This window comes from Oncorhynchus gorbuscha, linkage group LG15 (assembly GCF_021184085.1).
Source record: "Oncorhynchus gorbuscha isolate QuinsamMale2020 ecotype Even-year linkage group LG15, OgorEven_v1.0, whole genome shotgun sequence".
NCBI lineage: Eukaryota > Metazoa > Chordata > Actinopteri > Salmoniformes > Salmonidae > Oncorhynchus > Oncorhynchus gorbuscha.
Window position 1 is genome coordinate 29,123,891 of NC_060187.1, and position 14,078 is coordinate 29,137,968.

Consider the following 14,078-nt stretch of genomic DNA (forward strand, 5'->3'; position numbering starts at 1 on the left):
CCGCATTCTCCTTCAATAATAACAAACAGCATAAGGAGTTTTGACTTTTGAACCATACACAAACCTTATTACATGTATGTTCAGTAAATTCATGTTTATTCTTATATCATTAACACGAGCTGCGACGAGGTAGGCCTATTCATTCATCACTTTCTAAATGGACACAGACAGAAATTGAGACAGATGTTAGTTCAGATAAATTCAGCAACATGAGGCCTTGACTCCTCTTTAAGTCACCACAGAGAGAGAGAGAGAGAGAGAGAGAGAGAGAGACACTTGGTTAGCCTACCATTTGAAGTATTTTAGGAAGGAAAATACAATCATGAGGATCCACTATATACAATATACCGACGCACAGACAGCGCATTGCGCAAACAAAACAACCCTCGCAATATCAACTTGAATTATATGGGTCTATTACTGAACTTTTTGTTGAAAACAAATATTTGAATTTGAAGAGACTGTCACTGGCAAACATGGCTACAGACCCAACAACATTATATAGTATCTCCTCCGCGTAAAGAAATGCACAAACTAATTATAATACACAAAGTAAGCAAAACTATGAAATCCTTCCAACTTTGCCTAAAATCCGGGAGACACTAATGAAATAGATATATAACAATATGCCTATAACAAGTGAGATGTACAAACTATGGCATAAGGGAACGATGAGCGGATAAGAGGCTATCCCTAATTTCGATTAAGACATTAATGAATGAGATCAGATGGACGTGGTCAATATAACTATTTGTTCAGCACTTTTGAAATGTACAGCGACATAATTGAGAACATGGGCTCTTCTTACAGTATTCTCCCTGTACACCAAGTCAGAACCAAAGGATAAATAAAGGGGGCGTATAGGCAGACAGAGAAAGCTCTTACAATATTGGATAATGACATTTCTCTAATTCAGGCTATAGGCTACATGTGCACCACCAAGTCAAAGCAGTAGGCTAAGTTCTGAGGGGAAAGGGATCAAATGATTAGGGTGAGGCACATGGACTATTAACAGCTTACTACACAACATACTCTTATTATTACTTTCTTAGCTATAGTATACATATCTCCCTGGCATATTACATAATTTATGCAGCAGCATACAATACGTTTTTGGACTTGTTGTGCTGTGCTCACTTGAATTCTGAGTATTCAACCTTTTCAAAACGTATTTTCCTAGTCAGAGCTAGACCCCCCCCCCCCCAGAGTCCCAGTTGTCTTGAACTCACTGAAGTCTGAGATTTCCCAGTTCCGAGTTTCCAGTTATTTTGAACATGGCAGAAGTCATGCTGGAATGACATCATGGCCAATGTATTCAACCTTTTCTGTCTCATGGTGTTGCATGTTATTATTTATCCTTATAAGCTTGGAAAAGAGACCCTTTCAGATAGGTGTTTTAAATCCTTGAACCCAGACTTGGACCACACACCCTCTCCACCGAATAGCAGGCAGGGGAAGCAAAACAGGGATTGCTTTGCAACGTTTGCAGTTTGCCACTGATTCATTCAAAACCACTCATTGTTGAATTCACAATTTCCTACTTGGTTTTATCTATAATTTCTCTTTATATGAGAAGGATTTGCCAGTAGATTGTCGACGTGATTCACGATGATGACTGCTTGTCTAGCTTTTTTAATATATATATATATATATATATATATATATATTTTAGCTAAGATTGAAAGTATGATGTATCAGTCCAATCAAAGTTATGGTGACAGAACACTGAGCCAATCACGGCTCAAATAGAGAAGATTACCAAAGCATACACTCTGTATTTTCTGCTGGCTGCCCCTCCTCCACAGAAAGCACTGAGCTAGGCTGAATCAGCTGCATTTTGGAGTTGCCTAAACAGGTGGGGCTCAAAACACCTGTCCTGAATGACGGGTCGCCACTAAGCATAAATAAAACAGCGCTACACTTTTTCATTTTCTAAACTCAGCAGAGAACATTCTCTCGCTCCATTCTGCTCAGCTCTAATCTTGAGGGGCGTGTCTTTAAAACATGCATCCAATCCCCTTGATCCCTTACATAACTAGACCAATCATATGCTTCAATGTGCAGAGGTTCACAGTACTGTGGCAAGATCAGGACAATAAACTTTTTTTCTATTGTATTATTGATTGTATGTTTGTTTATTCCATGTGTAACTCTATGTTGTTGTTTGTGTCGCATTGCTTTGCTTTATCTTGGCCAGGTCGCAGTCTTGTTCTCAACTAGCCTACCTGGTTAAATATAGGTGAAATAAATAAATACATAAAATGACAGCATTGCAGGCGCAGATGCTCAGAGAAGAGCGTCAAATGTATTTCTCATCCTCGCTTCCTTCTCAAATCCCATTGGATGAGAAAGTCAGAAGTCCCACTCCAAAGGTGAGCATGCAAAACGTGTGACTTATTTTAGAAGGCATTGTTTTGAATTATAATGGCCCAACCAAAGCAAGCTGGGCGGGCGGGTTGTCTAGTTTGACACCTCTCAATTATTACAGTATAGTTTTTTGACCAGAGGATGCGCCTACTCTTGACATGCTTCACTTTACTTGAAATTTGCATTACCAAAACAAATCGCTCCGCTAGCAAGGTTCTCGCCGTTCACTTCCCACAATCCCCTGCACATTCCTCCGTGTGCACATGTTGAAAAATAATGGGGGCGGACCTTCGCCTGCTGAATGGCAAATATGCATAAAGATAGTGCAATTAAGATATGACGTCATCGTTTGAGCACTATCCAGACTTTTTAAACTATGGTTCAATAAATCAGCACAATCTACTTTTTTGAGATATGGACTATCCTGCTAGCATACAGTCCACTGCTCTGCCTGTCTCGTCCTTTCCACCCGCCTTGCTCTGCTTGCCCGCTCGCTTCTGGTGAGTGGAGTTCGTGTTGCAAGGCCCGGTGTATCAGTTGGGTGGAAATTCGTATCAGTTGGGTGGAAATTCACTTAAGGACCAATGGAATGGTCTAAAACCCGAAACTCCCATGCAAAACGATCTCCACCAGTTTTTCGCTTTAGTTGTTTGTGCCTGTTCTTCACACGCTTATTGCCATAGTTGAGGACATGTATTTCCATTGTTAGAGGAGTCACTCGACTATCTTGTCAATATAATAAATCATATTTGGAATAGCTAGTTTTTGCTGTCTATTTTCCAATAACCTGTTTGCGAAGTTATTAAAGTTATAACGCAAAATAAGACACTGTTATACGATTAAAGTACGACTTCGAATAAAACCGTGGTCATACCTCGTATTATCCCGAAACAAATCTGCAAATAGAAGATCAGGTAACTTGCTTGTTGAAACACAAAACGTCCAATGTATAATGTTGAGGGCAGAGTCTAATGGCGTTTATATAATCATTGGTCTGCTTGTGTTAATAAGGTCCTTGCTCTCCGGGATTCTTGGGAAGTCCCAAACCACATTGAAGTTGAAATGTAACATGGTTAAAGGGGCAGTCAGCAGTTGCTACATCCATTTTTGGACCTATTATATTAATTAAATGTATCAAATCGAATACAATTGTATTTGTCACATGCGCTGAATACAACAGGTGTAGTAGACCTTACAGTGAAACATGTACTTACAACCCCTTAACCAACAATGCAGTTACGAAAATATAGTGTTAAAGTGTGTACTAAAATAAAGTGATGTAAAAATTACAGAAATAATAGAAAAATAACAAATAATTAACGAGCAACAATAAAATAACAGTAACTAGGCTATATACAGGGGATACCGGTTCAGAGTCAATGTGCGGGGGCACAAGTTAGTCGAGGTAATATGTACATGTAGGTATCAATATAACCATTGATTCTTGAAGAATATAACTTATGCCTCACTGTCCTACCACATCAGAACCCTAAATATAAGCTTGTATTACTCCAATGTCTGTAAACAAAGAACATGTAAAAGCCTCAAAATATGGTAAAACTACAATTTTTACATCATGGATGGTCAACTCTTGCATTCATAGCGCTGGTCCCACCTGATCTCGCCTCCTGCCTGCCTTTCATAGTTGAGGACATGTATTTCCATTGTTAGAGCGGTCTCTCGACTATCTTGTTAATATAATAAAACATCTTTGGAATAGCTAGAACCTCCTTGCAAAATTATCGTTAACGTTATAACACATAATAAGACACTGTTATATTTACATTGTTCTATTATTAAAGTATGACTTCGAATAAAACCGTGGTCATACCTCGTATTATCCCGAAAAAAATCTGCAAATTGGAGTTCAGGAAACTTGCTTGTTGCAACACAAATCGTCAATAGTGTGACGACCCTGGCTTTATAAACGCGGAAATCGATTCTGCCGTACAGTCGATAGCGCGCCGGACCTCGGGCTCGAAGGGCGAAGGTTCGAGATCTGCTCCCTGCTGTTTCATTACATTGGTGTCAGAAGTGATCGGACCTTGTATCCACGACAGTGCGTGTGCTTGGCCGGTGAGCGCGTTCCTGTAAGACGTAGAGCCGGAGCTAGCACGAGGAGCACTCTTCGCTTCTGCCGCGCGAGCATGCTTTTGCTGCACAGTCGGTAGCGCGCCGGACCTCGGGCTCGAAGGTCGAGGGTTCAAGACCTGCTCCCTGCTGTTTCATTACAATATCTAATGTTGAAGGCAGAGTCTAATGGCGTTTATATAATTAATTGGCAGAGTGTAACTTTACTTGTGTAAAGGTCCTTACCACATTAAAGTTGAAATGTAACATGGTAAAGGGACAATCAGCAGTTGCTACATCCAATTTTGGATGTATAAATTAATTATATGCATCAAATCGAATACAATTCTATTTGTCACATACGCTGAATACAACAGGTGTAGTAGACCTTACAGTGAAACGTATGAAATGCATTATTTGTTAAGGGCTTGTAAGTACACATTACATTTAAGTCATTTAGCAGACGCTCTTATCCAGAGCGACTTACAAATTGGTGCATTCACCTTATGACATCCAGTGGAACAGCCACTTTACAATAGTGCATCTAAATCTTTTAAGGGGGGGGGGTGAGAAGAATGACTTTATCCTATCCTAGGTATTCCTTAAAGAGGTGGGGTTTCAGGTGTCTCCGGAAGGTGGTGATTGACTCCGCTGTCCTGGCGTCGTGAGGGAGTTTGTTCCACCATTGGGGAGCCAGAGCAGCGAACAGTTTTGACTGGGCTGAGCGGGAACTGTACTTCCTCAGTGGTAGGGAGGCGAGCAGGCCAGAGGTGGATGAACGCAGTGCCCTTATTTGGGTGTAGGGCCTGATCAGAGCCTGGAGGTACTGAGGTGCCGTTCCCCTCACAGCTCCGTAGGCAAGCACCATGGTCTTGTAGCGGATGCGAGCTTCAACTGGAAACCAGTGGAGAGAGCGGAGGAGCGGGGTGACGTGAGAGAACTTGGGAAGGTTGAACACTAGACGGGCTGCGGCGTTCTGGATGAGTTGTAGGGGTTTAATGGCACAGGCAGGGAGCCCAGCCAACAGCGAGTTGCAGTAATCCAGACGGGAGATGACAAGTGCCTGGATTAGGACCTGCGCCGCTTCCTGTGTGAGGCAGGGTCGTACTCTGCGGATGTTGTAGAGCATGAACCTACAGGAACGGGCCACCGCCTTGATGTTAGTTGAGAACGACAGGGTGTTGTCCAGGATCACGCCAAGGTTCTTAGCGCTCTGGGAGGAGGACACAATGGAGTTGTCAACCGTGATGGCGAGATCATGGAACGGGCAGTCCTTCCCCGGGAGGAAGAGCAGCTCCGTCTTGCCGAAGTTCAGTTTGAGGTGGTGATCCGTCATCCACACTGATATGTCTGCCAGACATGCAGAGATGCGATTCGCCACCTGGTCATCAGAAGGGGGAAAGGAGAATGATTAATTGTGTGTCGTCTGCATAGCAATGATAGGAGAGACCATGTGAGGTTATGACAGAGCCAAGTGACTTGGTGTATAGCGAGAATAGGAGAGGGCCTAGAACAGAGCCCTGGGGGACACCAGTGGTGAGGAGACAGATTCTCGCCACGCCACCTGGTAGGAGCGACCTGTCAGGTAGGACGCAATCCAAGCGTGGGCCACGCCGGAGATGCCCAACTCGGAGAGGGTGGAGAGGAGGATCTGATGGTTCACAGTATCGAAGGCAGCCGATAGGTCTAGAAGGATGAGAGCAGAGGAGAGAGAGTTAGCTTTAGCGGTGCGGAGCGCCTCCGTGATACAGAGAAGAGCAGTCTCAGTTGAATGACTAGTCTTGAAACCTGACTGATTTGGATCAAGAAGGTCATTCTGAGAGAGATAGCGGGAGAGCTGACCAAGGACGGCACGTTCAAGAGTTTGAGAGAAAAGAAAGAAGGGATACTGGTCTGTAGTTGTTGACATCGGAGGGATCGAGTGTAGGTTTTTTCAGAAGGGGTGCAACTCTCGCTCTCTTGAAGACGGAAGGGACGTAGCCAGCGGTCAGGGATAAGTTGATGAGCGAGGTGAGGTGAGGTAAGGGAGAAGGTCTCCGGAAATGGTCTGGAGAAGAGAGGAGGGGATAGGGTCGAGCGGGCAGGTTGTTGGGCGGCCGGCCGTCACAAGACGCGAGATTTCATCTGGAGAGAGAGGGGAGAAAGAGGTCAGAGCACAGGGTAGGGCAGTGTGAGCAGATAAATAAAAAAAATAAGAAAGTGTTTACTAAAATAAAGTGATGTAAAAATTACAGAAATAATAGAAAAATAACAAATAATTAAAGAGCAACAATAAAATAACAGTAACTAGGCTATATACAGGGGATACTGGTTCAGAGTCAATGTGCAGGGGCACAGATTATTCAAGGTAATATGTACATGTAGGTATCAATGTAACCATTGATTCTTGAATTAGGTCATCTACAAGGCCATGCTAGGCAAAGCTCCGCCTTATCTCAGCTCACTGGTCACGATGGCAACACCCATCCATAGCACGCGCTCCAGCAGGTGTATCTCATTGATCATCCCTAAAGCAAACACCTCATTCGGCCGCCTTTCGTTCCAGTACTCTGCTGCCTGTGACTGGAACGAATTGCAAAAAATCGCTGAAGTTGGAGACTTATCTCCCTCACCAACTTCAAACATCAGCTATCTGAGCAGCTAACCGATCGCTGCAGCTGTACATAATCTATTGGTAAATAGCCCACCCATTTTCACCTACCTCATCCCCACAGTTTTTATTTATTTACTTTTCTGCTCTTTTGCACACCAATATCTCTACCTGTACATGATCATCTGATCATTTATCACTCCAGTGTTAATCTGCAATATTGTAATTATTCGCCTACCTCCTCATGCCTTTTGCACACATTGTATATAGACTCCCCTTTTTTCTCTACTGTGTTATTGACTTGTTAATTGTTTACTCCATGAACTCTGTGTTGTCTGTTCACACTGCTATGCTTTATCTTGGCCAGGTCGCAGTTGCAAATGAGAACCTGTTCTCAACTAGCCTACCTGGTTAAATAAAGGTGAAAAAAAATATATATATATATATATAAAGCCAACTGTCCTACCCCATCAGAACCCTAAATATAAGTTTGTTTAGCTGCCTCGCTTCTAGTCCTTAAGAAACTTTGCAGTATTTTGTTTAATGTAAAATGTCTTACAAAATGTACAAGCATTTCGCTACCCTCGCAATAACATCTGCTAACCATGTGTATGTGACCAATACAATTTGATTTGATTCACAGAAAGAGAGGTAACCAAAGAACAGTGCTAGCTGCCTGTGCACTTGAATTAAAGGGTAACTACATAAATATATATATATTTATTTATCCGAGACCTCAAAAGTAGTCTCCTGATGTGGTTTAAGCATAGTTCTAGTGATTGAATGTTCTATGAAAGTGTGACTTTGAGAGCAAAAACCTGAAGAAAAAAAGAAACCTGTGAATTGATGACTCTTTTAGGCCTACTTACTATTAGCCTACATGCACAGTACAGTTTGGGTTGGCCTGACTGTGAAAAACCAATATGATATTTATAATTTTAGGTCATTCAGAGTACATGTTACTGTTTCTCGTATAATTTTTCCACACGGGGCTCCTTTCCTTTGCCGGGCAGGCCGTTTGGGAAATGTTAAGCAAAATTACAGTATACCCACTTCTCCAGACACCACTTGCATTGGGCGTATAAGGTGGACTGACTGAGGCGGCCTGTCTGACTTTATTTGAACTTGCATTCTGTTTATTAAAAGGGATACTGTAATCGGGGATTTTGGGAATGAAAGAGCCATTGAACACGCAGATTGGCATGTGCGTTTTTCTGTTGCTCATTAGAAAAACAAGATTTCAGTCTTGGAGTTGTTTCCTGGCCGATTCTGCATTGGTTAATAATGATTGTCCCCCATGAGACACTACAGACATGGAAGCCTATTTCACTTCCTCAAAATCCCCAGAAGGAATCTAAGATGACTCAAGAAATCTGTAATTAATTGATGTTTTTGTAGAGGATGTTTTAGTTGCATACTTTTACATTTAAGGTGTTTGGTGCAGTATTTCTCAAGTAAAGAATGTGACGTGTTGGTCGGAGCTGCTGGGTAGGTCTTTCTCACGGTCTATGCTATTCCATAGAGAGTAATCACCGCAGCTGTTCACCCCATGTTAGTGGGCAAATGGACATTGTCAAATCAAAACCCAACCTTCATTTGACACACACAGATGTTCCAAACTACATTTTAGATGAGATTGACTTTATCAAAAATTATCCTATTTACACTTTATAGTCAATTTTGACACTAGAATAAATGTTTGATTCATATCGATGCCACATAAGAAGTTTAAGGGATTTGTTGCTTTTTAAAAAGGTAGTCACACTTTAAGTTGTTTTTCTACCTACTCAAGAGTCAGATGAACTTATAAATACCATGTTTATAGCTCTGCATGCAGTGTGAAGGAAGTTAAAGGTAGTTTCACAAGCCAATGCCAACCAGCGTTAGCCAAAGACTGGAAGTCTATAGTTACAGTAACATACGCTAGTAACAAACATTTTAATGTAGGCCAATTGATAAAAGCTGGTGGGTAATGTGTCTCGGTAATTAATTCAACAAACTGCCCCAATCAATGTGTTTCAATAACTGTATTAATCAAACTATTTAATAGATGATAAAATATTTATATATAATCATCTCCATTCATTGACAAATACTTATTTTCAACTCCTGCCAGGCCTACTTTACATGCAGGGGCTAAGGCAAGCTCTATTGCAGGGCATATCCCTATTCATGGAGAGCTACCACCCTGCAGGTTTTCACTCCAACTTTTAATGTAGCACACCAGATTTAATTAGCTGGTTGATAAACTGAACCATGCTGCTTTCATAACCAAGTGGGAAGGTGGTAATTACCCGTTGTGAAGTCGTAAATATGAGCTGGGTACATTTACGTTTTGAACTGGGAAATACAAACATGGACGTCTTTAGAAGGCTTGTGATTGAGCAAAACAGACACTTTCCGCCCATAAAAAGTATATCCAGAGCTGATTTCACTTTATAAATCAAAATAAATAACAGAAAGAATTGTGTATCAACAATTTGTATTTAGTTCTTACCATGAACAACAACTGCTGAAGATGCTGCCAGGCTTGTAGTCTTTCTGTTGACAGTGATATCAGAGGTGCAAGTGGGAAACTCAAAGCACAGTAATGAGACAAGTTTCCCACTACTAATTACCAGTTGGAGGGCCATTGAACTGGATTTTTCCCAGTTGTTTGTGGTAAATATTACCGCCTTCCCACTTGGTCATGAACGCAGCATCGGGTTAGTTACAACTGGGGTTGGTGCGAAAACATACGAGGGCAGCTCTCCAGAAACAGGGTTTGATAGCCATGCTTTATTGCATTCTCTTGTCATTTTTCTCTAATAAGACAGCACAATGGTCTTAGTCTACAGTAGTTGTCCTTCACACACTTAGCCTACCCCCTGCTCTTATGGGCCCATTGCAACCAACAGGCAGAACTTAACACGCAGTTGTATGTTAGCACTTGATGCTACTAAATGGGAAATTACATGCACCTAAGTGTTAAGACAAACTTGCTTTCAACCAAATATCCACAAGATTAAACCCACAGATCAGTTGGTCTCATGTTGTTACCATGTCAAACAAGTCTGATAGCCAAGATGCAGATGTTTGGTATCTACTCCCGTCCCCAATGAAGTATCCAACTATAAGGATCATTCCAAATCAGAAGGCTGGTAAATCATGTAAAATGCATATTGTAAGAATATTAGGGCTGCCAAACTATAAAAACATGTAATTGAGTTAATCGCAAGATTTCCTGTGATTAATCACGATTAATGGAAAACTCAGAAATTGCTCAAATTAAGCTGTGATTTAAGAGGTTTTATTCAAAAGTAACGGTTAGCAAAATCAGGTAGATTGATAAAGCACACTTTCTTTAACCTCAATTTCATCTTATTTTGACATTGCATTGTTGTTTTTAGCTGTATAGATTGTTTTCAGTGTATTTTGTGCACTTTTAGACAATTTGATTAACCACAATAAAAATAAATGTGAGCACTAAAATTACAAAAACGTAATTTGAATTAACTGAATAACTCTTACAGCCCTAAAGAATAAAGTATTATATATTCATATAAACATACTAGAATATAATTTGTGTAATCTGAAAAACCTTGATTAGACTATAATTTAATACAGATTATATTAACTCAATCATGATTGGCTTGATTTTGTTACACATTTTAGATGGACAGTTTAGGGATATTTTAGCCATACTTAATTACACAAGTAATAATTCATGAATTACATAATTTGTAAATTAATAAGTAATGAGTGCACCAACATGAGTTTCTCCTTCATATAACCTATATTGCCACAGTATAATTGCAGTCTTAAACAAGAAATTACTATTGTAGTTGTACTGAATGATTATCAAATATTTAAATCACCCCTTAGTCAGCCGATTACCAGGTTTTATTTCTACCAAAGAGAATACCCTGCAGAGTGTGAACATGTTGGGAGGAAACAGGACTAACTTAACATCAACCTCACACGTAGCTCTGCTTTTTGGGAGCGGCAAATTGGGAAGCAATTGAGATCAGCTGTATGGGTGATGTTAACGTGTATTGATGGTTTAACAAGAGATCACCTGGAGATAAAATGGTGGCCAACAGTGGTTGCAATAGACCCAGTGTTCATTTCCACCCCCACATGGTCTCAGATGGACTGTACAGCTTATAGAGGAGGCCTGTGGGATGTGAGAGGAGTGATGAGAGACTGTGTCTAGTATAGAGGGTTAGTAGGAGAACAGCGCCAGACAGGGTCAATGTCAGTCTCAGACTACAGGAGGCTCTGGTTCTGCTCTCTGGTTGTGCAGCCATCCTGGTTCTGAATGGCTGGGCTACTCGCTCCCACTGGGTGAGGATAGCCTGGCGGGCCCCGTCCCACTGCCCTGGCCCTCTCAGACGGTACTGGTACGGAGTGCAGGGCCCCAGCAGCACACGAAGCCCCACACCAGGCTCCCTCAGCAGCAGCCCTAGGAGGTTGGGTCGAACCCCTAACTCCTCTGCCATGGAGTCCAGGTAGGGGATATGGTCCACCTGGAGAGGGTGACGCTCCAAACAGGCAAACCTGGAGGGAGAGGGAGACGTACACAGGTGAATAGTTTGTTACCTATTAGCAAAATAATGATGGGAGTGTAATAACGCATGGTTGTTGTCCCACCTGTTTTGCAAGGTGCTGGTGTCTCTCTTTATGTCCTGCAGCATGGCTTCTTCAGAGGGCAGAGTTAGTAACCCTGGAGCAAGAAATGATGTATTCACACATTAATAATGACAACAACCTCAAAGCTTCAATCACTCGCATTCAAATACACTTGTCAAGCCAACAACTTCAGACACAGAGCTGGACAATTCAGGAAAAGGGGAGTTAATGAGTTAGTTTTTACCTTTAAAGACCCGGGTGGCCCAGCGGGCCTGCATCTCAGCCAGAGGGTTGATGGCTCCCAGGTTACAGACGAAGCCCACTACAGCCAGACTGGGCCGGGCAAGCCCAGGGGGGAACACATTACGGTACAGAGACAGGTGGTGACTGCTATTAGCTAGCAGACCCGAAGGCAGGAAGGGAAAGTCATAGTTGTAGCCGGTGGCAAACACGACAACATCCACCTAGGAAGGTGAGGTAAGGTAGGGTAGAGGGGAAGTGAGAAGGGAGGAGGTGAGTGTGTGTGTGTGTAACAGTATAACTTTAGACCGTCCCCTCGCCCATACACCGGCGCAAACCAGGGACCCTCTGCACACATTAACAACAGTCACCCACGAAGCATCGTTACCCATCACTCCACAAAAGCCGCGGCTCTTGCAGAGCAAGGGGAACTACTACTTCAAGGTCTCAGAGCAAGTGTCGTCACCGATTGAAACACTATTTAGCGCACACCACTGCTAACTAAGCTAGCCGTTTCACATCCGTTACACTCACCCCCCTTTTGACCTCATCCTTTTTCCGCAGCAACCAGTGATCCGGGTCAACAGCATCAATGTAACAGTATAACTTTAGACTGTCCCCTCGCCCATACCCTGGCGCGAACCAGGGACCCTCTGCACACATCAACTGACACCCACGAAGCATCGTTACCCATCACCCCACAAAAGCCGCGGCTCTTGCAGAGCAAGGGGAACTACTACTTCAAGGTCTCAGAGCAAGTGACGTCACCGATTGAAACGCTATTTATCGCGCACCACCGCTAACTAAGCTAGCCGTTTCACATCCATTACATGTGTGTGTGTGTGTGTACCTTGTCCACAACACTGCCGTCCTCAAATGCCACACTGGAGCCTCTGATCTCCCTGATGTTAGGTTTGATCAGAACACGACCAGAGATGATTCTACCAGGCAGGTCATCATTCACCACCGGGATCTGGGCAAAGAACCTGAAATAGATGGATCGGTCAGCCAGCCAGCCAGCCAGCCAGCCAGCCAGCCAGCCAGCCAGCCAGATATGTATAGAGCATACCTGTGTTTTGGCTGTAGGCCGTACAGTCTGTGGTCAAAGCTCTGATTCAGATTCTTCTCCATCATCCAGGTAATCCAGGAGGGGAAGAGCTTCTGCAGCAGTTTGTCCAATCGTGAAGTGCCCACCAGGTCACCTGGCAAGCCCCCTGCCCCCACCCTGCTGACCACCCATGCCCCCTTCCGTGTGCTGAGGTACACCTGTAGACCAGGAGAGGAAGGGTTAATGATCTTTGTCAGAGGTGGCCTAGTTTCATTATACACCGACGATATCTTACATTGTTTAGATAAAGTATCTCAATACCTCCCAAACGCTTTGAAGATCATAGACAGATTCAGCACCATCTCAAGTTATAAAATAAATCTAACCAAATCTGCCTCTCAAGACCACGATGGAGGACTCCATCTCTACTCATGGAATCACAATAGTTTTCCATTTTAATATTTAGGAATAAATATATTTCCTTCCATAGATAAAACCATTTCTAGAAACTTCAACAGAACAATCAAGTCAATACGACCTCAGTAGATAGACTAACATCCCAGTTGCGTTAATTGCCACTGATGAATTTCTGTGCAGTGCCTTCAGAAAGTATTCACACCCCCCGACTTTTTCCACATTTTGTTGTGTTACAGCCTGAATTTAAAATGGATTCAATTGATGAGTTGTCACTGGCCTACACACAATACCCCATAATGTCAAAGTGGAAATTCTAATTAAATAAAAAGCTGAAATGTCTCGAGTCAGTAAGCATTCAATCCCTTTGTTATGGCAAGCTTAAATAAGTTCAGGAGTAAAAAGTTGCATGAACTCATTGTGTGTGCAATAAGTGTTTTAACATGATTTTTGAATGACTAACTCATCTTTGTACCCCACACATACAAATAATTGTAAGGTCCCCCAGTCAAGCAGTGAATTTCAACCACAGATTCAATCAAAGACCAGAGGTTTTCCAATGCCTCGCAACGTTCTTGACCCTAACCAGTCAGGCTTCAAGACGGTTCACTCAACCAAGACTGTTCTTCTGTGTCAGAGGCTCTGTGCACTGCCAAAGCTGACTCTCCTCTGTTCTCATCCTCCTAGATCTGCTGCCTTTGACACCATGAATCATCAGATCCTCATCTCCACCCTCTC

The 14,078-nt window shown here is 42.6% G+C and overlaps 2 protein-coding genes across 7 annotated transcripts in view; both read right to left on the minus strand.

Moving 5' to 3' along the window:
• LOC123996868 (flavin-containing monooxygenase 5-like) overlaps positions 1 to 4,457 on the minus strand; it is a 37,837-nt gene extending 33,380 nt beyond the window's left edge. The window contains exons 1-2 of one of the 4 annotated variants that reach the window (XM_046300651.1): positions 4,199 to 4,457; positions 1,325 to 1,329 (exon numbers count right to left, since the gene is read on the minus strand). The gene's annotated coding sequence lies outside the window, so the exon portion shown is untranslated. Of the gene's footprint in view, positions 1 to 1,324; positions 1,330 to 3,241; positions 3,388 to 4,198 lie in introns of those variants that run through there. The other 3 variants (XM_046300652.1, XM_046300653.1, XM_046300654.1) reach the window with 3 other exon arrangements.
• Positions 4,458 to 9,039: 4,582 nt separating this feature from the next.
• LOC123996870 (flavin-containing monooxygenase 5-like) overlaps positions 9,040 to 14,078 on the minus strand; it is a 30,996-nt gene continuing 25,957 nt past the window's right edge. For all 3 annotated transcript variants that reach the window (XM_046300657.1, XM_046300656.1, XM_046300655.1), the window contains exons 6-10: positions 12,948 to 13,144; positions 12,729 to 12,864; positions 11,883 to 12,102; positions 11,660 to 11,732; positions 9,040 to 11,566 (exon numbers count right to left, since the gene is read on the minus strand). In XM_046300657.1, the coding sequence (XP_046156613.1) occupies positions 11,131 to 11,566; positions 11,660 to 11,732; positions 11,883 to 12,102; positions 12,729 to 12,864; positions 12,948 to 13,144 (1,062 nt within the window). In that variant the 3' untranslated portion in view covers positions 9,040 to 11,130. The remainder of the gene's footprint in view (positions 11,567 to 11,659; positions 11,733 to 11,882; positions 12,103 to 12,728; positions 12,865 to 12,947; positions 13,145 to 14,078) is intronic.